This window comes from Corvus brachyrhynchos, unplaced genomic scaffold (assembly GCF_000691975.1).
Source record: "Corvus brachyrhynchos isolate BGI_N302 unplaced genomic scaffold, ASM69197v1 scaffold245, whole genome shotgun sequence".
NCBI classification, from domain to species: Eukaryota; Metazoa; Chordata; class Aves; order Passeriformes; family Corvidae; genus Corvus; species Corvus brachyrhynchos.
The window spans coordinates 1,981,936-2,005,222 of NW_008238988.1; the positions used below are offsets into that span (position 1 = coordinate 1,981,936).

Below are 23,287 nucleotides of genomic sequence, written 5' to 3' on the forward strand. Positions count from 1 at the left end.
GAATGCGCATGATATGGAGTCTTGCGTGGTGCCTTTGGGATATCTAATCCTGCAGGAGTTTTCCCAGCGACCGGCTTAAAAATTCACAATTTGCTTTCTCAAATAATCATGCGCTGCGAAATGAATGTTGAATTCTTCTGGCTACGGTACCATGATGTCCTCCAGTCCACCATTATCATCAACTGATTGATCCAAATGTTGCTCCTTACAGCGAGGCGCATCACGCTGTCAGCTCTTACAATGTCAGGAGCTCCCGCAGTGCTTCAGGCATGCAAGCATCTTTCCATATTTATTTTATTTCCCAAAAGGTTGCTGGAATCCAACCTTTAGCAGCCTTTATTAGGAGGTGGTTGGCCATCGGCTGAACAGCAGTTCCCTGTGAGCACCACTGGTTGCCAATGTCATTGACTGTAGGAACAGAGAGATTTGCAGAGCTGTTGCATATGAACTGGACAGGGTTTAGCAGCTGTGGGAGGAGAGCTGCACCTGCCGGGGTTTGGTTTGCGTTTTTTTCCTTATTCTGAAAAGACACTTTCATCTGTCATTTAGATTCATGTTTAGAGACGTAGAGCAGTGACCCCGTTCATCCAGTACAGGACCCTGACTGCAACAGATTGTACCGATTTTGGAACAGAATGCCAGCACTGTTAAGAAAACAGATATAATGTGCTCCCCCCTCAATGGATTTAAGGATTCAAAGCACAAGGAGGTCAAAACTGACACATCATGGAATGAGTTCATCATTACATAGAGCTCAAGCCAAGCCCTGTTTAGTTATAAGAGTTATCCCTTAATTTAATAGGAGCAGAGGAGCCTGGCTCTGGAGGGATGCTGAGCGTGTAAAGCTCAAGTGTGTTTTCTGATTTTTGTATTTTCAGCATGCAGTGAGTGGGGTGATTTCTCAGAGACGGTGTTTCAAGGAACACTATATGGAATTATTTTTTTTCCTAAGGCAGGTGGGGCTGCATGATGCAAGATGTAGTGAGGATGAGGCTGTTGTGCCCATGTTGATGTGTGCTACGTCTTCCCTTGCAGAAAGTTTGGGTACAATGTAAAGAATGAAAATGTAGAAGAATGAAACCAAGTAACAGGGCCTCTTTGTACAATTCCCCTTGTGTAGTATACAAAATTAAATACAGTATCAATTTTTAGACTAATTAATTCTCTACTCTTCTTCATAAACTGTTTTCAGTGTTCCTTTGGATTATTCATTAGTACATTTTAGTACAAGTAATGCCTTCAAACCAAAAAAATAATAAATAATTAGATGATGTAAGGAAGAGTATTATGCTGGTTACTGTATCTTCTTCATATTCAACTGCTAAACAAAAGGATGAAATCCTATTTGCTCTATTAATTCCTAGTTTGTAAGTTGCAAGTTAAAAGCCATTTATCCTGCATTGATATAAATAATGGGGTTTTCCCCATTGTGCATATGGCACAAAACAACTCTTTTTTAATACCTCATATGATTCCATTAGAACACATTTTTCAAGTTGAAAACATGAAAATAAATCATGAATATATTTTAATAAATAGCATATTCCACCTTCAGTATGTACAAATCTATTGCTAGTAACAGGATCACACTCTACTGGCACATGCCTCCTGCTTTCAGACTTCCCAACAAGCACTAACATGGCAAAAGCTTTCGAATCTGTGCAATAGGAAGTGGCATTGATTTAACAGGACAGCAGGAGTCCCACGTTCTTGTCATTTGTGTGTACTGACAGCAACTGAAACCACCTGGAGACACGACCACAGATTCAAACGAGTTTGTGTTTTGTTACTAAGGGCATTTTTGGTGTGATTAATCAAAGGCTTCATAAATGTTCTCTGTCCCTCTGGATCCGTAGCTGTTGCTCTCTCTCTCTTTGGCTTCCCTCAGGAAAACCTCCACCATCCCCATGTCCAACTTGTTAAATTCTATGCTTGACCTCTTTTGTTCACGCATGTGATCTGCTTAATTCATGTGGGATAACCACATGTCGTAGGTGAATAGGATTCAGCTTATATATGAATATTATATGTTTATATTATACTTACTATAAAATATATAAATGTTTTTGGGACAGTGACCATGTCTGTTTGATGCCCAAGTTTCTGACAGCAGGCAGTAATGTCTCAAACCTGCAAGGAGTTTGTTACTCTGCACAGTGGTTTAGTTCACTGTAACAGACTGCCACCTCCACCTTTTACAACAGGGAAAAGGGATGAACAAAAAGATCACAGATGTCACAAATTAGAAACAAACCTTCTCTTTTATTGAATTTTATACTGTTACACAATCAAAAAGAAATACAGTCACAAGTACGTCAAAATGTTTCAAGAGAAATATCAATTGCAATACGTTGTACTTGGTTCCAAAAAAGAATTCCATTAAAATATACCACTTCTTCATGAGAGAATACTGCTATTATTCACAAAATCTACTGTACTGTATAAATCCAGTAGCAAACTCTTTAACTTTTTGGTAACTTGCTCAAGGTAAACAGGGAAGCAGAAGGAAAATAACAATTCATTTCTAGAATTTGGACCAAAATTACAGTCCTCCAGAATGGAGCTCTTCAGGGAGTTAAATAATAATGGTATTTTTAATGAAGGCTGGATACCCAACTCATGTGGAATTCCTATGCAAATGAACTTCCTACAAAGTACTTGTGGCCTGTGAGGTGTTTATTTTCATGCTGGACAGTTACAGTTTGAGTAATGTGCCTGAGTGCAGTGACATTTGAGTGAGATGCATGCTCTGTTCAGGAGCAGGGCAGCAGTGGGAATAGGGACAGATGGCTGACCTGAGGCACATCCAGCCTGGCTGACAGTGGCAGGATGCTCCCAGATCCCACTGCACTGTCGGGAAAGGTTCACTCAGCAGAGTAACAGGGGAGAACACTTGCCAACACATACTGCCTTTAGCTGCCAGTGCTTACCTGTTTAATTAAACAGCTCTTTAAGTAATGAAAAATTACTACTAAATATGCAATAATTTAACCTGTAATCATCAGAATTATCTGACCTGACAGTTGTATTTCATTGGAAGCAGAGCTGATCATTTCATCCAAACTAAGCTTTGAAGTCTTAAAACCGTCACCAGTGTTATGTGTAAATGGTTCTTTTGGGCCCTAATCTGCAATTCCTTAATTCAGTCATTACTTTGGGAGAGTTTAATGTGTGTACACAGATACTAGTAAGTTTCTTTTCTCGGGTGAGTTGTTTCAATTTCACCCAAAGGTTTTCAAAGATCACCAAAGTCCAAGCCAGTCTCCCCGGGTGGGAGGAAGGTATGTTAGCAAGAGGTACTTTGGACTCCAGGCTACCTTAATTTACTCAGTTATCCTACACCCCAGGTAAGTTACTGGCACAGCCTGTTTATGTGATTTATGGGGAGTTACAGCTGCAGTTAACTGCAACTACTTTCAGGTAAAGGAAGGAATTATGTCCTCATAAATACTAGTTTAAAAATTCCTTTACCCTTTAACAAAATCATCACTGTTGATGATTAAAACATCAATTAAAATCTGTATGTAAAAACAGTAATTGTATTGTGCCCTGGAGAAGGTCTGGCTTGACTACTGCTGTAGTCAGGAAAACCTAGAAGACAAACTGCAGAGAATAACAAAGTTATCACTTTCACCTAATTAGCATGTTCTATGTGCAGGAGGAAATACTGTATTTACCCACAGTTTCTTCTTTACAACAAAGAATAAATCACAGAATGATTTGGGGGGGAAGGGACCTTAAACCCCACCTAGTTCCAACCTCCTGCCATGGGCAGGGACACCTTCCACTATCCCAGGTTGCTCCAAGCCTTATCCAACCTGGCCTTGGACACTTCCAGGGCTGGGGCATCCACAGCTGCTCTGGGAACACTCTGCCAGGGCCTCACCACCCTCACAGTCATTAATTTCCTCATAATTTCTAATATGGTGCCTCAACATTTTAAAAAGGCAGCAAGTTGGCAAAGAAAGTATTCAAAATCACTAAGAAAACATTTAGAAGGCTATTTATTCTAGAAGCTTGTACTCCAAATTAGCTCTAGAATCAGACTGTGTGCTCCTGGAGTCTCAAGAGAAAAAAAAGTTTAACAGGTGAAGAAAAAAGTTAGTAAAACAGAAACAAAAAGGAGCAACTGAAAGATGTATGTCTAGATTTTGCAAACTGGCATCTGCATTTAGCAAAGCTCTTATGAGGCAGAACAATTACTGTTCTTTTTCTGTGCTTTGTTCAGTGTCTCTAGGAGGCTTGGGGGAGTTTTATTAGGTTGTTAGTTTTCCCCTACAGTAAACCAATACAGCTACTGCAGTTCATCATAGTAATCAAAAGGCCTTGTTATTATGCATGGTAAAAAATGTGAGAATTGAGATTCTCAGATGAAATATGGCTCTCTTAAATCTACAGCTGCTGTCGCTAAGATCAGAGATGATCAAGGAGAAGGTGGATGGGGCTATGAGCAACCTGATCTCATGGAATGTGTCCCTGCCCATGACAAGGGTGTGGGAACAAGATGATCTTTAAAGTCCCTTTCAATCCAAGCCATCCTCTGACTTCAGTGGGCTCATGACTAGAAATCACATGGGTCACTTCAGTTTTTCTCTGTGAAAACTTTTTGCCCTCTTAAAGTGCACTGAAGAGGACCTGACAGATCCAAACAGATCAGGCTCCTCCAAAACATGGCCAAGAGAGCAGCAGAACACCTCTGACCTTTCTCTTGGGAGTGCAAAGGGATAATCTCCCCCAGGCCAGCTCAAAGCTTGTAGTACAAAAGGAGCAGTACAAAAGTAGAACCCAGCTGCACCTTTAACCTGACTGCGAGACTCTCACAGAAACACCACATCAATCCATGCAGAGCTAAGCAGGAGGGATGCCCTAAACAGCAGGGGCTTAACCCAACTTCACCATTTAAACCTCCTAACTGCTGACAGAGAAAGAAATGCTATGGAAAGAATGCCAGCCCAGACACAGCAGGCAGGGAGGAGCTGTGCTGATTTTAGCCATTAAAAATCCATTAAAAATGTTTACTAGTGAAAATGTTCTCTACATGAAGCATCAGCTCCAGCTGACTGCCCCTACACCTTCTCCTCTCTGTTAAACTTCTACTCAAAATTTTAAGAAGTGTGCAGCTATCTTCTGCTGCCAGTGCCCTATCATTTTTTTGTTAATAGTGTCCTTTTAGTTTCATACAGCTGTGGCAGTTTAGAAAGTGCTCCATTCAGTCAAACAGTAAATTTTAGAGAACAGGTTAAGCTTATTGTTTTCAAAATAGAGCAATGAAACCAAAAAGTTTACAACATAAAACCAAAGAAACTCCTGTGACACTCCACGATTGATTACTTATATTGGGATAAGGTTTTTAAAAAAAGTAGTTTGGAGAATGCACAGAATATCTTGACCATATTTACACAACACAGGGTTACCAGTAGCATTGTGTTTCATGACAGCACAAAAATGTAGAACAAGTTTTATCAAGTACCAGCTTAAATTTTAATAATGGAGTTTTGTGATAGAAATCCATCTCAGATCAATCATTCTTGTGAATTTTACCTTTTCCTGCTTTCCTGTGTTACCTTGATAAAGCTTCCAGAGACAAGCCTTTAAGCTGTTCATAAAGATGAATTCTTTCTGCTCTAAAGTAAAACAAAACTCCTCGCTGTCAAGTTTGCTCACTGGTGTGATAACAGGTTGAGAAGTGTAACGTCTTTGGCGAGTGGTAGTACAACACTGTCTAGGAGACTTCAGTACTGAACAGGCTCAAATAATTAACGCAGAGATGTTACAATCAAAATAAGGAAGCAGTGATTTCCAATCAACTCTAAGTTAAAAAGAGAACACGGATGAACAATAACCACTAACAAAAATATAAATTATCTCATTTCTCTTAGATAACACACTCCCCAAGGGGGCCTGGTCCACATATAGTTTATTGATGTAAGAAAACAATACAGTTAGTGTTAGATCCAACCACAAAGAGCAAAAAGAATGAGTGAATGAAGGTTTTGTACAGTACATATAGGAAAATAAGATGTTTGTGACAACTATATATTTCTAAATAAAAAGGCTTCTAAATATATTCAAGTTATTGAAATCTACATGAAAACATATGGATGTTAATAGCAACAAGGTGCATAAAACCAAAACATCAAAATATTGAGCAACTCAATGATGTACTAGATAAAAGTTTGCTAACAATGCAAGATGTTTTACAATCTGCTTGAAATATCACCTATACCACACAGGGTAAGCGGAACATTTAGATTTAAGATCATACACAATATTAGCATTAACTTCAACAACTACAGGCAGGGATTTTTTTTTTAAGCTGGCAAAGTGACTACTTTAAGAACATCAAACTTTCTCTAAATTGAGAACATATCCAAATAAAATGCTGCTAGCCCTTTCCAGATAAAGTCTTTCCTTTGACTAACCACACTCACTGAAGTCAAAAGCATAAGACAGCATTTAAGAACAATTTATATTACAACGTGACTAAAATAATGACATAATCCAGGTTTAGACATGTTTTCATAGGCAAACAAAAGATTCTTCTTAAAAACTAGTTTTTATAAATGCAGAATATATTGCATGAGGAACTGCTGGTATTTTTTAAGAAAATATATTGTGCGATTGTGGCTACAATGCACCGCTGCAAAGCATTGTTGTTTCTTATAAAAACTATTAAAATAAAAAACTTACTTGAACATAAAGAGTAAGAGAGCACAAGTCTTCCAACTACCTATGAAAAGCAGGATGGAAGTATTGCCAGTTTTTCCTGTGTTGACATTTTACTAATGATAAGTTTTGGTGACCAACTCCCCAGCCAAAAAATAATTTTTTTTTTTTTTAAATCAGGTGCGTATTTCAAAGCTGCTATTGCAAGTGTGTTTTAAATGTAATGGACTTAAAAGTGTATGTACCAAAGAATTATAAAAATGCACTATAGTTTGAGTTATTGTTACATAAAGAACATATTAAAAAGACTGTCAAAATAAGTAGAAAGGGGATCAAAACTGAACTAACTGAATTAGTGCAGTACTGTAGCCAGGCTTCTAAAATCAGATATAGAAAATATAAATAGACTGCTTTAGGTGATGATTCACCAGTGTCCAAAAAAAGGAGCAAGTTTTGTGAAAGCTCAGTTAACTTGATCCAGAGCTCTGAGCAGTTCTTCCCCCTGTAGCAGGTTTCTGTTGCCTTGTATGGGAGCGTTTACTTCGCAGTCGTAACTCGTGAGCTGGGGGAGTCCGCTCTCATCCATCGACTGCCCTAGAAGTTTACTTGCTATGTCTAAAGAGGGAGGGGAAGGAGAAAAAGTGCACTTTATTCACCATGCTTAACCTCTCCTAGAGCTGTTCACAAGGAGCTAAGTTTGGACAGTTTTGGAGACTCTGTTCTCTTTCACACAGCCCCCTCCACCCACTCTGCCTAGGAAAGGAAGATACCAACCAGTTGATAGTAGAATGATTGTCTTTTGCTCCCCTCCACTGTGACCATTTGTTTTGCATCCCTTTACACGTTTCCAAGCAAGTGATGCATTTCCTCCACGGTCACCTGTCTGCTGGAATAAAGACCCCTAGAAAGAAATAAAATGAGTCTTCTTTAGTGAATACTGTATCTTTATATCCCTCCACGCCCCTCTTCCAAATTAACAGTTTCCATCACTAACTACTAATGTAGGCATTGTTATAATTTAAAAGTGGTTTTTTTCAGAATTTGGGGAGAAATATATTTCCAAGTACACTAACTTGAAAATTATTTAACAGAAAACTGAATCAGATTTCAAGACCTTACTTCCCCTGCAGAAAACAATTACAAAATCCTGGTTATCATCAGTTACCACGCTCAAGATTAGCGTGTACATGTACACAAACACACCTATTTAATTACCACTGCTCGGGGGTGAGTAAGCATCAGGTTTTCACTGGAGTCTCTAATGGCTTTCTGCACTGGAATTAATAGTGTAGGCAGGAGAGTCAGGAACCTCAGTAGTCGATTCTATCTACACATTTAGGATGTAAATTCTGCTTGCACTCCAGTTATTGCCACCAAGCCACCTGACCCAAGCCTTGTGGAAAATGCAGTCCTGCACCAGTCTAGTGCAGATATGGCTCCTTAGCATATTGTTTTGACAGCAGAACAGAAGATATGGAGATTAGGAAGCTGTAAGGGCTTCATAGAATTGGGATAAGGAAGAAGAAGCTGCCACTGAAACAGATGGGATGGAAGGAAGAAGCACCATCTTAGTACCAAGTCTGCTGGCAAAAGTACTTGAATCTGCAAAGTTTGGTCTTGTTAGTGACACTGACTGCTCCAAAAAGAGGATAAGGTATTTCAGAACACTGCCATTATCCTCAACACTTAAAATAGTGAACAGCATATGTTTTCAGGTTATAAAACACCCGTGCAAGTCAAAAGAGCAGCTGTATAGTAGAAGTTATAGTTAACTCAGAGCTGCAGTCCATAGTGAGATCAGTCACCTACACTGCTGCTTTTTTTTTTTTTACCATGAATGCAATCCAGCCCTTCACGTTAAGAAAGATGTGGCTTGTAACTGTTCCAGTGTAATGATTTATACCATTATTTTATAGCCTTACTATAACACAGTATTTTATAACCTAACTATATCTTACCCTTGTCTGATTCTCCTGTTTTCTAGGAAGCTAAAGTAGTATTTTACTTTGGTCTTCACTTATTTTCACTCTTTGCAAAATACATCCCACTTCCCTAGAGCTAAGAAGTTGTGGCAAGTGTTTGTACAACCCTAGAATAGCATGTATTCTAAGCCTGGATTTAACATCATTTTTCTTGTGTGCGTGTGAAAGGCCTGTATATCCTCCTCCCAGAAATCCATTGTAGAGAGAGAAGCCAAACAACAAAAGCACTTACTTAAAATACCTCCACTAAGACCCAGCTTCATGGAAATTCAGCTTCTGACTCTGAGAAACCATCAAAATATTTATAACACTTTCGTCAGATACAGACAAAAGAAAAAGGTTTAGCAAAGGATGAAGTCTGAACCTGTAAGCATTAAACAGACACTAAGCACAGAAGCCTGAACACTATTCCAGCAGTTAATACTGAACTGCTTGTGTCCTGTGTATTTAATGACATCCCATGCAATTTTGAGTATTTTATCAGCAACACTATGACAGCTGTAGGACCACTGCACGAGAAAAGGGCAGTGGAAGGAAGTAACATTTCTTGCAGAGCTATGAATTCTTACAAGGCTTCTGGAAGCAGCAGAACAACATGCATGGAAGTGCAAAGCATTTAGCAAATGAAAACAATGGCATAAAAATGGCATAGAAAAACTGATTTGTCTTATGCCCAAACTAGAATGCTAGTACAGGAGTAAGGAGAGCTCAGAGGAAAAATAATCCTGCACTGTAAGATACGGTAGATGACTACAGCTAGGAGGTGGCCCAGTAGAGAAACAGAGAAGCTCAAAGGCTACATTACAGTAGAAGAACTAAGACTTAAGACTAAGACTTCTCAAAACCTGAGAAGTGGGAATTTGCAGTGAAGATGAGAGAGAGAACAGTGTGCAGTGGCAAAGCCCAAGGTTTCAAAATACTAAAAACTGACAATGAGAGACAAAGATTATGGAGGCAACATACCCTTGCAGAAAATAACAAGCTGGACAACCCCCAATTAAGTGACACAAATCTAGGAGTATCTACAATGTTTCTTTTGAATAGCTAGGACAGATGAGGAGGAGCTACTCCTAAGTGCCCACACTAATACCAGAGCGAGCATGTATGAAAGGGAGTGGCAGCAATAGACATTTGCTAGGTTATTATTGGAGTTCTCTTCCCTCACAGTTCAGATGGTCTTGTTATCTGATTAAGTAAAGAAATCTCAGACCCAATGGAAAAATAAAAGCATAGGAAGAAGCATAAGAACACTGATCTCCAGTGTTGACAAATTGAAAACAGAGTTTGAATTCAAAAGTTAAATAAATCCAGCAATTACACATTTAAATGTGATTTCTTACACTTGCCCATATTCTACTAAAGAAACATATATGTTCACAGAAGAGTATCTTCTACCTAATCAAGAAAGATTGGGTGTAGAAGGCACTTCTGAAAAGCTGACAGTAAAAGAGAACTAGAAGTGGAGTATCTGCATATATATATATATATATATATGTGTGTGTGTGTGTGTGTGTGTGTGTGTGTGTGTGTGTGTGTGTGTGTGTGTGTGTGTATGTGTATATATATATATAAATTTCACTATCAATTATCTCTCATGCAAAGAGTCCACTCCTTACCAACAGCTCAACTCAGGAGTCTGCACTGACGCCTCATTTCAGAAATTGCAAGGTTAAAAGTGAATATTTTAAAATGGTAAAACAAAACTCACAATTCCAACTGCCTGAAAAAGTGAACCATCATGTTCCATTTTTCGTTTTCTCTGAGCATTATGCAAAGCTAGCATCTTTGGATTTAGTTCTTCATCCAGTGCAGTAGATCTAAGAAAAATTGATTCAGGCTGTTAAGACGTTTCTACTTTCCTCAAGCCATTCTTCTTTTGTGGACACTTACATATACAGCATCACAGAACTGAATTTATGAACTCCACTACTTTTCATTCATAAATTAACTTATTTCAACAATAACTTTCTATGAGCATAGCAAATATTAGCCTTTAATCTTGCTGTGAAGGTCAGAATAAGTTTTAACAAAAATTTTTAAATCTGCAGAAAAAAAAGCATAAAAGTTCAGCAGTTCACTTTCAACAGAAAGAAGGGAGGGATGGGTGAGGGAAATTATTCTGGATATTTTTATGTACAGATAAATCTTTTACATATCATAAATCTCATGTTTGACTTGTAGTTTTCTATTGTGATAAATATCTACTACAGGCACCACAGTCCATCACAAAACACATTTAGTTTGAAGAGCAGTATCTATTGCTTACAGATATCTGTATATCTGATATCTGCAGTATCTGTAGCACAGACTGTAGTTGCCTCTTACCTCTAACACAGTGGACAAGGAAAGCACCAGAAATATTATGTGCGTGTAGCTACCTGTAAATTGCTTACTGCATTTTTATAAAAGCTGCACATCAGGTGCAAGAGCAGAATTTTTACAGTCGCTGCCTTTTACATGAGGTGCTTATGTAAAAGCTACCATGAAATCAGCTTTAGGGGAGTTTACCATTAACAAAAACCTCATTTGACATGTCCTAATTTAAATGTCTCAATTTCTACTCTGAAGAATGCCAAAGATGAACACACGACAACTGGCAGAATTTATATCTAATTCCTTGAACAGACACCAGGGCTTAAGCTGCACTTTTAAAATACCTTTTATTTAGAGTGACTGTTAGCAAGCTGGGTGCTCCTGGAGAAGGCTTTTCCACCTGATCCACTGCTCCTTTCCTTGCTCTGATGGGAGAGGCAGTTCGACTCCTGCTCCCGCCGTAGGGCGAGGCGGGGGCACTGCTGGATTCGGCGACGCCGCGCACGGGAGAGGAAGGGACAATTATCGTCTTCGCATCGTCCCCGCACTCCGCCGCCAGCTTCATCTCCTCTGCACTGCTCGGTGCCGTCTGGCCCTGCTGGAATATGGTGATGGTGGCTGCACTCTGAGGGCTGGAGGAGCTGCTTTCCAGAGGGGACAGCTGATCGAAGGAGCGCAGCTGGAAGTCATCATCCATTGGGATGTAAGGAGCCAACATCTCTAAATCTAAATCAGTTTCCTGGAAGAGACAAGAGGTGGAACTTAACCAGTGAGGAAGAAATATCAGCTATGACTTCATCAAGGCTGTTCCTTTTACCAAATCCTTAAAATATTTTTTTTTGCACTTTAATCAAAATATTACATAAAAAGAGAAGGAGATTTCTGAAAACATTCTAAAAAGGAAAAGAAGTACACTCAGAATAAGATGATTAAGAATTTTAAGTTACTGTATATTACCTGAGTAGAGAATGGATTTTTTGCTTCTGTATCTATGGCAAAGAGTTTCTCCACTAATTCCAGTTTGAATTCACTGGCCATATCATTATCCACATCAAAGCAGTAGTCGTTGGGACTACTGGGCTGTGAAAACATTTTGAGCACAGTTTTAGGCTTCTGTCATTGCATCACTTGGCATTGTTACCTACAGATTCTCTGCAAAATGTTCTAGTGTAGAACTAATCCCAAGATATAGCTGCACAAAATTAAAATGGAAAAGGAAAATACACTTGTCTGTTTACATACAAATTTACCCCACCTGGGAAGCACTTGCTTAGGTGGAACCTGGAAGTAGCCTCTACAGTAATTTACTGCAACTACTTTACTGTTTAGGGAAGTTGTGTCTGAACCAACTGAATGAAAAAGACCAATCCCAAGCTCTCCTTATTTCTATCAGATAGCATTGCATATCTTGCAAGACTCACTTTAATGAAAAGATATGAAAATTTATCAGTTTACTCAGATCATGGCAGAGCTTAAGTCACAAGGTAGAAATAATTTCCAATTCCTGTCGTGGCTGCATCCTTAACCAGATTTGCCCCACAAGCCCCAACAGCGCGTCCATTTTAATGACAGCATATCCAAGTTACGAAACTCACCTCAGGTGAACTTTGGCTGGTACTTGCATCAGAAGGGCTGGTTGGTTGCTCTTGCACCTGAGGCATGGTAAAAGAAAGTTCGAGTGGCTCTGTGTTTGGCTCCAGCTTTGATACAACTTCTCTATTGAGTGCAGGATCAGCATTGCTACGAAGTGGCTTTGTAGTTTCAGAGGCAGGTAGTGGGGACATTGCCATATTTATATTCTGCAATTTCTCACTGGATGAGGGGAGCATTACATCGTTATACAAAGGAACTTCATCACATTGTTGTTCATCAGACTCTATAAAAATTAAAAGAAACCATCAACCTAAGTAACAGTACTGTGCGTGTCTATGGACCTCATTAAATTTAAACAGCAGCTGAAATACCACTGGGCAAGTGGTACTGGGAGGTTATTTTTTGAAATCTATTATAAAACAGTAACTTCGCTAATTAACATGCTCTCCTATTTAAACACACACCCACCATTACTGCTGAAATCTAGAGAGATAATTGTGTCTCCAGCAGCTGGGGCCAGCACAGTTAAAGCATCTGGTTCCTGTTTCAGTTTTTCAAATAGGCTGTTGGTATCATCCAGGTCATCTTTACTGAATATTTTGGTCATTTTCATGTCAGGAGACTCCACTGGTTTCAGCATACACTCAGTTTGTCCAAGGGAAAAAATTAAGTCCTTCTGAACAATTCCACTGTCAGAGAGGAAGATGACTGTTAAAGAACAGCTAAAAGGAATAAATTTTGGCTTAATAGTTTTGTAGGTTGAAACCCACCCACTCCCCCCCATCCCCCAAAAAACCCAAAACAAAACAAACAAAAAACCCCAAACAAACAAACAAAAAACACCCTACCACACATATCCCACAAAATTACCAGGCTAAGGGCTTTAAGAATTCTTTTTTTCTTACTCATTCTTTTCTCAAAAGTAACAGAAAAAGCAAGCACTAATTGTGGTACCATCAAAAAAAAGTAACAAAAATAAACATGCTTTTCTGAAAGCACTGAAAAAGTAAGGAAAATATTAAAAAAAAAAAAAAGAGAAAAAAGTTTGCTATTTCCTAAACTACTTTTTCTTGTTTTAAATGAATGTGCAATATCTTGATAGACTGATACTGGTACATTCACTGAAGTTTTGAAAAACTAATTCAGGAGTACTAGACATTTGCAGAAAAAGAGTCAACCAGTCCACCCTCAGCAGAAGCTTTCAATTAAAAGAGGGGTTCTAAGGAAGAAAAAGATAGATGGGATCAAAAATAACACCACTACTGCTGCTCTGACTCCATAACAAAGTTATTAGCAGAATTAACTGCTCCAGACTTGGGACAAAGATTAGAGAGTTGTCTAGAATACACACAAATGCTCAAATGCTTCCACTGCAATCATACAGAAGAATCTGGTTCTAGACTCATTTGTCTGCAGAGATCATCTACTGACATCGAGACCAAAAAAGTGTTTTGTTTTCAAATACAATTTCTAATCCTAGGACTGGCAGTATTCTAAGAAAAATTTCACTGGTAGGGAACAGCAACATCATAACATAACAGGGGATCAATGCCATCAGAATCTGACTTTGTCTTCAGTAAAAATGATGACAAAGATCACCAAAGTCCACTCAACTTACCTCAACACGTAGTTCACACACACTATGCACTGTGGCTGTGAATTCTTAGTGTTGTATATAACAGTTGCTTGAGTTTCAACCCAGACATAGCCACCTTGTTTCGCCAGCATTCTGTACTGTCCTGTTGTCACCTGCCCTTTTGTGAACACTAAAAGCAGAAAGGACACCAGCTTTAATTACAAGCAGAAAAACCCCAAAATTGTTTGAGGTGAGTATTCATTGCAGATTCATATCTGCAACTAAAAGAAAGCCCTTGTTCTTCTGCTGCTTTCCCCCAGGGTTGTCTCTCATCTCCTGTAGTTTGAGGGCTTTAAATTCAGTTTGCACTTACTGTCGTGGTGTGTTTTGGTCAGATGATCAGAATCCAGTGCGTGATAGTACTCATAGATTGAGCGACCCAGGAGCTCCTCTGGCTCGTACCCCATCAACTCTGTAATTCTTTAAAACAAGGGAAAAAATTGCTACGTGAAAGCAGACAGAGGCCAGCACAAATACCAGAGCATTTGGATGCTTGCACATCTAGAAAAACCGTAAGAATCACTTCCATACATTGCAGCAGCAAATTAGGTTTACTGGGACTTTTCATTTTGAAATAAATTGCTATTTTGATGCTTCTTTAAAAGAGAAATTTCAGCAGGCATAGGATTTTACTTCTCATTGAGTACTTATAAATCATGTAGTGGGATAAGATTAAACAAATCCCCACTTTTTAGACTTTTTTTTCTTTTTGCTTCAAGGTAGACCAGCTACTTACAGACCAGCTTAGACAAATATGAGAATTCAACAAAATAACAGATACACTTCAACAGTTTTAATCCTGCAACTAAGAGAAATTAGGAATCAGATTTACTCTTCCCACTCAAGCACTGCTTGCCTTTAAGGAAAATGGGATTTCTTTAGTCTCTAGAGGGCAGTGCTAACCAGGGAAGTGCTTGTGTTTTGCCCCATTCTAGATGCAGAATGTGACCAAATAAGTACCTTTTATGTGACACCATCAGTGCTAGAAAGGTTGTTACTGCAGAGGACAGAAATAACCTGCACTAACCTCTTTCTGCATCTAACTGCAAAAACTAACTAGAAATTCACTTTTATTATAAAGTAAAGGAAATGGGTAGTAATAAATAACACCAAATTAAAAACAAACAAAAAATGAAACAAACCAACCCCAACCAAAAAAACCCTTGTGCTGATTATTTCCTTCATTTGCATTTATCAAATTTGTCAAGCCAAGTTCCCAGAGGATAGGAAAATCAGTCTTATGTGTCTGACTACACCCCTGATTTGCACCAGAACACAAAATCTAATTATTCAACAGCAGATGTATTGCATTAAAAGTACAGCTGAACATCTGGGTTTTTTTTGACAGAAGAAAGCAGACACTGATCTCCTGGGGAAGAGAGAGGGGGGGAACCAGTACCAATAAAATACATTTGACAAGTATTACACACACACTCTTCAGTCACCAAAATGTCCCATCTTTGACAAACCTAAAATCTTGCTTTTTCAGTGTCTGGAAGAATCTTCTCATTTAAATTTAATCACTTCCACTATAGTAAAGACCAATTTGAAGAGGCAGTTAACTGAAGGCAAAGGATTTGTTAATAGAATCATAGAGTGGCTTGGATTGGAAGGCACCTTAAAGACTGTCCTGTTCCAGCCCCCTGCCATGGGCAGGGACACCTTTCACTAGATCAGGTTGCTCCAAGTCCCATCCAACCTGGCCTTGGACACTGCCAGGGATTGGGCAGCCACAGCTTCTCTGGGCAATCTCACTGCCAGAGCCTCAGCATTTTCACAGTCAAGAATTTCTTCCTAATATCTAATCTAAACATGCCCTCTGTCAGTTTAAAACCATTGCCCCTCTAAAAAGTCCCTTTCCCATTCGTTATTCCAAAGTAATAACCCTGCATCCTCCTTAGATCTAAAAATCTGGCTTTTAAGACATCCTGATCAGTTAGGAAAAGCCCAAGTATGCCATGAATGATTGCGTTGTCAAGATGAATTAAGTTACCGAGAAGGCAAACATTAGCCAACATGTACCAGCCCTGCAAATCCTTCAAATGAATTCTCTTTTACAGTAAAAATCATATATATTACCTTTCATCACAATAGGAAAATTTCATATCAAGACTGTGACGACTGAGGAACGTTTTACTGTCCAGGGGGACCTCAATGTTTGATGGGTGAGGAATAGGTTCACAGATCAACACCAGGCAGGTCATGGGAGGCTTTTTGTATCCGCAGTGAGTCTGGTTCCCACACGTGTCGTACACACGGATGTGGCCAGTGCAGTGCAGCACCTACAGGGGAGTTGGATTTTAGCAAGAGACGAGGCTTGGTCTATCAGACAACACAATCCTATTTCCACCAGTACACCCAGAGCCAAGTCCTTCCCCTCCCCACCCCTCAAGGGGACAGTGGCAAGGGATGGCTCTAGGAGAGCTGTGTCCTCCTCCTCCTCACCCCACACATCCTGGGATGGGTTCACAGCCCAACTCCTTCCTCAGCACTGGCTGGAGCAACACCAGACATTGCTGCAAGTTCTGTGAACTCCCCTTTCTAGTCACGATAATGACAACTCTGATGAGCAACTGCCTCAGCAAAAAGTATCTCACAATCTAAATCTGAAAATTATGGTAATAGTAGCAACCCCCATTTTGGAACTTCTGCAGAGGGATGACAGAGATCAAATACATTCTTCAACAGACAGGAACCTCTGCATTTTGTGGGGTTTTCTTTTAACCATTCTGAAGCAGAAATAGTTCACAGACAGCAGCAAAGGAGTTGTTTGATCCAGAATAATCAAATTCAAATCATAAAAGAGAACTGTGAGCTGTAATCCACTCGATACAGTAAAAGGTTACTTTGTCCAGAAGAGAAAATGCATTCACTGCAGAAAGTTATCAGGCTGGCCTCTTTTTGTTCCAACTATTACAAAAGGGAGAGCCAGCAGCTTCAAAAGAATGGCATTGAAGTCCTTCAGAGAGACCTCAACTGTCGCATTTTCAGTGTCAAATCAAAAGAAATCAGGGATCAGCATAAGTGGTGTCAAGTACTTTTTTCCCAGAGAAGGCTTTATGCAAACATATTTAGTAATTATAATTGTTTGTAAATAAATGACCTCTAATTTAAAATGAAAAATTCATTAAAAGGGTTTTGAAAAACTAATTTTAAAACACTGTTTCAGTTACCTCTGTGATGTATTCAGCACTAAAATTCAGCATAATGAAGCACAATCATTAAATTATGAAGTACTTAGTGAAACTCAAGCTCGTTACGTGAAGTAAAAATGTTGAAATACAGTGTTATGACATCTGAAGAGGAAGCTGCCAAACTATGCAAATATTCTTTTGCATCAGTTACCTTCCACGTAGCAGACTTTATATTCACTGTTCTTCCCCTGCTAGTCAGTGTACACTTCATTCTGAGAAAAAAGCTGCGCTCCGTGTTTTGCTCTTTGCCCTTTTTCACAGGACCTAGCAAAAGCAAACAGCAAACCAGTTCTTAAAACTCTCAGATCATCTTCCAAAGCCATAAAAAAGCCTCCACAAACATGTTACAGAACTCTAAGGGAAGATCCAAAAAATAAACTAAAAAGATTCATACACCTAACAGCACTTCTGATAATGGCATCTTTCAGAACAAGTTTTACTATCAAGTAGACAAAAAAGCCCTGAAGTTTCATAGAGTTATAGAATGGTTTGTGCTGGAAGGGACCTTAAAGATCATCTTGTTCCAACCCCCTGCCATGGGCAAGGACACTTTCCACTATCCCAGGTTGCTTCAAGCCCTGTCCAACCTGGCCTGGAACACTTCCAGGGATGGGGCATCCACAGCTTCTCTGGGCAACCTGTGCCAGAGCCTCAGCACACTCACCAGGAAGGATTCCTTCCCAAAAACCATCTAACCCTGCCCTCTGTCAGTGGGAAGCCATTTCCCCTTGTCCTGTCACTCCAGGCCCTTGTCCAAAGTTCCCCTCCAGCTCTCTTGGAGTCCCTTTAGGTACAGGAAGAGACTCAAAGATCTCCCCAGAGCCTTTTCTTTCCCAGGCTGAACAATCCCAGCCCTCTCTCAGCCTGTCCTCACAGGAAAGGCTTTTGATGTGGCCCAGTTTCAATGTTTTAAGATCAGGATTGTATTTGTAGCCAACTGCACACTCCCAGATTTCAAGAAAAAGGAGTGGGATGAAAGAAAGACCAATGGGAAATTTAATATATTTTAAATTTGCAACAGAGGACAAGAAAAGCATGTGCAGAATAAGAAGCCCTGTTGAAGTGGCTTCTACTGAAATGCATCAGTAACTCACTCTAGGGAGGTTCAAACCAAGTACCTTTTGGGCTTTTTGCTCTTCAGGACTGCAAATTTTTCAATTCAAAATTAACAACTCAGCTGTTTATATGCATCCAAATATTTCCACAGTGATTTACATTCTCAGAGTAAACATGGACCAAGTTTTTAAACACATTATTAACATTCCTGGGAGAAAAAAAGTTGAGAAACCCTGATATAAATCAACATTGGTGGCACTTATTTTCTAGCCTCACTTGCTACCAGCAGACTAAGTCAAGTTTTTGCCTTTACAGGGGAGATCCTTGCAGAGTCAATTACCAGCTACGCTACTGTGGGCAAAGAAAATGTAACTGATGCTATCAGGAGAGCTGCAAGCAGCTCATAATGTGTGCAAGGAGGAAATACAGCACCCAGGAGAAGGAGCAGTGGAAGAGCCAGTTTGCTGAGGCTTGCTAAAGAGCAAGGACCAAATTATGGCAGAGGGGGAAGTTTAAAACACATGAGCTTACTTCTAATACAAGTTTATACAACAATTTGCTCTCATCCTCCAGATACAATAGTAGCCATGAAATTCTTCATGGTGGCTTGCACTGCAGCTACCGGCTTGACAAAATTAATTTGCAGAACCAAAGACTAAAGGGTTCAAGCACATTTTATGCTACTTTAAAACATCCTCGATAATGGAGGAAGTGGGGGAGAAACTAAAGCAGAGTTCACAGAAGCAGCAAAAACTTATTTAATTCAGTAAGTTTTAAGAGTTAAACAAATCTAGAAATTGATAGCTGAAGATCACACGACAATCCTGTTACCAAGCCCTGATGCTTGAGGCTCTGCTTTGAGAAGCAGCTGTAAAAGATGGAGCAACTTTCAAGTCTGATTCAGCACCGGACATTATTTTTTTAAATGGCCAGCTTTGAAAGTTTAAAAAGCGGCTTCATAAAATAAGAATGCAGTTCTGTTTCTGCCAATCACATTTACATTCACTTGCACTTGTACAGTCCCAAAGGGGACTATTTAATACTCAATTCAAAACCAAAATAATTCCACTGATGTAAGAGCTGCAGTAGAAGGCAACCTGGGAATACTAATAAATATAAAAATGTACTATTATTACTGTAATTTAGACCTCTGTCTGCCAATGTCATTTGCAAAACAGCTTTTGTAATAATGCTTTCCAGACATCTGATTCCAGTCTGGCCAGTTTAGACATGCTGGAGATGGTTTGCATGAAACTCAGTGATATGACATTTTTAAGAATAAGCCTTTGCAACAAAACCAGATTTTTTACACTGCTTTAGGGAAGTTGTTCCCCCACCCCCAGGATGCATTACTGTATTCCAAAGGGGGAGGCAGGGGAGAAGTCTAATCTAGCCTGAGAAACATACTTCAATTCTAAGGGCAGACAAGTTTACAAAATGCTTATAAAATCAAAGTTGGGCCCTTAATGCAAAAGTATCTCATCAGGTCCTTTCCACTGAATTAAATAGGATGACAACGTAAGACTTACATAAGATTTACAGCGCTACAAGAAAGCAGAGGACAGGTTTATAGTTTATCACTATCTGGATTCAGAGTCCATATAACCCTCATTTGATGAAAGAGAAAGTAGAGAGGTCAGATTTTAGGCTTCCAGTTACTGAGAACAGCAGATTTGTCTGGAGGCACATGGGCTGCCAAGTCTTTATAGCCTTTATCAAATCTTTAAAAGACATGAAAGCTGTAATTCATGGACAATTGTTACATTTCAAAGCACACAGAACATGTAAACACAGTGTTCTGCTCCCTCAGACGGAGAAAAGAAGTCCCAGAAATCTGTGTAAAGATACCAATTTCATGCACCAATTAAAAGGTGCAGAGAAGCATCAACACCAAAGCCCTTTCTGGGGCTGTTCAAGTATTTCCAGATTAGTTTCTTAAATACACCATCTTTTTTTGTCGTAGGTATACCACCACAGATTTCTGGAAGAAAGCATTTGTTCTCAGTTGGCCCGGAAAGGCAAGGCCAGACCAAGACAAATGCACCAACTCAGCTTCTCCATGTCCCTCTACAGTAATTGCTTGAAATCATTCTCATACAATCTACCTCTAATTTTATTCCTGCAGGCATTTATTCTTTCAACCCTCAAGAACTCCATTTTAGTCATTAATTTTTTTAGATTAAAGAATGCTAATGAAGTCTTATTTCTCCTGTAATTAGGATATAGCCAAAACATTTTGGTTATTCCTGTTGTTAGTGTGTCTCAACAAGGTGTAATTTGAGATTTAAGAAATAAAAACATACTAGCTTTTTAACTCAACACCATTTTCTGGCAGATATCCAACTGTATTAATGCCAACAGAAACTCTCCATAAATAAATTAAATTGATTTTTTTTTTCTTTCTTCTCACCATTTCTGTGTGTAAGCATTTCTCTCAGCTCCTCATGGTCACACGGATGAGTGAAATCAAATACACTGTGCCCCGTCAACTCAAACTGCAAAAATTAAGAGGTATACAGGTGTTTAACTTCACATACACAAAAATGGAACAGCTTTTGCAGATTTGAAACACTCTTAGGAAATGTCAGTACTTCACCTGAGTGAGTCCCATACACTTGTTCACGTTTTCAGACATGTAAATCATGTCCCCATCTTCAGACAGAACCATGACAAAGCCATCAAGAGCTTTCAAGTAGAAACAGTTCAGTTCCTTCTCCATTTTGGCTTCTGTCTCCAGCTCACCTGCAAGCAGCCACACGTTTTTGTTTCAGCAAACACCAGTCATTCTTCACTTACCATCAGGAATTAATTCTGGCACCAGTCTGCAAGGAGTCAATCTTGCAGGACCATTCAAAACCAGTATAATTCATTTAGATAAGTGATCAGTTCAATTCTTCAAGCTCTAGCAATGGTATCCCAAATCACAGAAGATCAGAGTGAGGTTAACCCTCTGTGCTGCTATGTATTAACCAATAAACCTTCCACATTAAGGAAAAGGTCTGTGTGGCAAAAAATTTACCACCTATCTCAATAAAGCATTATAAACTTCTCTCAGGGGCTTTCTGGGAGAGATTTCAGAGTGTGGCTACTGAAGTTCCTCCTGCATACAGTAAAGGTAGACATGCATGGGCACAAATAACCAGTACAGCACCCATGGCAGGCTATGCAGCTTCTGGTTCACAACCTGACTCAGATACTCCTGCAGTTGCATGGGCAGGTGTAGCTGCAGAGACAACATATCCTCAGCTACCTTCACCTCCAGTGGAGCACATCACAGAAACACAATTTACAAAACTATTCCTTGCAATTTATATTAAGGGGACACAACTATAGTTAGCTCAGTCAGCCTTGCACCAATTACCTACAGTCAAGAAAGCACAGCTGGAACAAACAAGTTTTGGGGGAAAAGAGGTTCAAATGAAGGAATTTAACTTTGGGAGAAGGGTCAAATGAGACTGAAAAGGGCTGTGATGAGACAACCAGGACCACCAGAATAGAAAGGGAAAAAATGAAGTCCATTGAACAGTGGATTTTTCCTGTGCCATTGCCAATAGCTGATTTCTACTGTAAGGTCTCCCACCTTCCCAGAGAAGGGACACGACCTATTCATTTATTTTACTGCTGACAGGTCTTACAAATAGATTCTCCCTCAATATCCCTTCCAGATGGTGCCACCACCTTGTTCCCTTACCAGCATCCAGCAGCTTCCTCATGCGCAGGTAGCTGATGGTCAGCCTCATGATGGACGCCTTGTCCAGGTGCGCGCTCACGGTGTGCGGCAGGGGCAGCTGGTGAGCCAGCTCATAGAACACTTCCGACTCCTTGCTCCTCCGGCACCGGGCTGCATCCCTCGACTTCTCTTTCCTGCGTTCAGAGCTAATCCTATAGAAACAAAGTTTTGGTTTAATATAGGCAACAGAGTTCTCTGTGAAAGGCATATTTGAAACCAAGTTGCCCAGTGGCCAAGTAACCAGTTGTGGAAGTTGAATAATGTACAGCTCAGTTTAAAGAGCAAGTGTAATTCTTTGTATCAACTCCTGCTCTGGCTGGGCTCTGCCAGAACTAAATTGACACCCACAGAGTCTTCCAACAAGATCAGTTCTTCAAACAGATGCTTTCATACTCAGAACCCTTCCTGCTTATCTCATACTTTTGAGTGCTGCCTCTCCAGCCTCCAAATCCTGACCTTTCAAGTCCATTCAACAAATTACAGAGCAGGTAATTTCCAGCTCGATGCTCCAGCATCACATATCATGTACATTCTCCAAGTTCTTCCTTTTTTACAATGCTACAAAGCTCACCTAACAGGTCAGATAAGCAAAGATATTCATTTAACACAAGATATGCTGCTTTTCAAGCAATACAGAAAGTCCCTTTCCCAAAACCATTCCATGATGATTCTATGATTCACTCTTTCTCCAGAAAAGCCCCTTCCAGAGTCTCCCCTACACTGGAAAACAATACCTCATTCTGCTCCCACTGCCTCTATAGACCTGCCTCCTCCAGAACACGAGGTAAAGAACAGCTCACTGAGAGAAAGCACTGAAACAAGGCTGCCAGTCAGTAACAGGGAGAATTCCCCCTTTTCCCAACACCAGGTCACATCTGCCTCATGCATCTGGTCAGATGTGTTTTGAACTAAACATTTTCACATGGGAGCTCCAAATTTTTCACATGTGCAAACAAGAGCTCAGTGCTGCTGTTGTCCCTGAGGAAATAAATGTGCTCTTATTTTTAAATGAACTATATGAAACCACACACTATTATTGTCCAGTTTTCTTTTTATACATTTACATCTTCTGAAGGCACCGCCTTCATTTTGCACACACCTGAGAAACAAAAGGCAA

General features: G+C 39.7%; 1 protein-coding gene across 2 annotated transcripts; it reads right to left on the reverse strand.

The window, feature by feature from the left end:
• Positions 1-5,558: 5,558 nt before the first annotated feature.
• On the reverse strand, positions 5,559-22,924 carry HIF1A (hypoxia inducible factor 1 alpha subunit). Of its 2 annotated transcripts, XM_017738830.1 has the most exons (15): positions 22,905-22,924; positions 22,132-22,322; positions 21,037-21,182; positions 20,851-20,935; positions 17,536-17,648; positions 16,270-16,472; positions 14,504-14,610; positions 14,173-14,320; positions 13,023-13,243; positions 12,557-12,837; positions 11,919-12,041; positions 11,306-11,700; positions 10,357-10,465; positions 7,441-7,567; positions 5,559-7,281 (listed from the first exon to the last, which is right to left on the reverse strand). In XM_017738830.1, the coding sequence occupies exons 1-15, from the start codon at positions 22,907-22,909 to the stop codon at positions 7,130-7,132; spliced, it is 2,406 nt and encodes an 801-aa protein (XP_017594319.1). In that variant the 5' UTR covers positions 22,910-22,924; the 3' UTR covers positions 5,559-7,129. The 2 variants fall into 2 exon arrangements, 1 of the variants encoding a protein (XP_017594319.1); XR_001863476.1 differs by lacking the exon at positions 10,357-10,465.
• Positions 22,925-23,287: the final 363 nt, after the last annotated feature.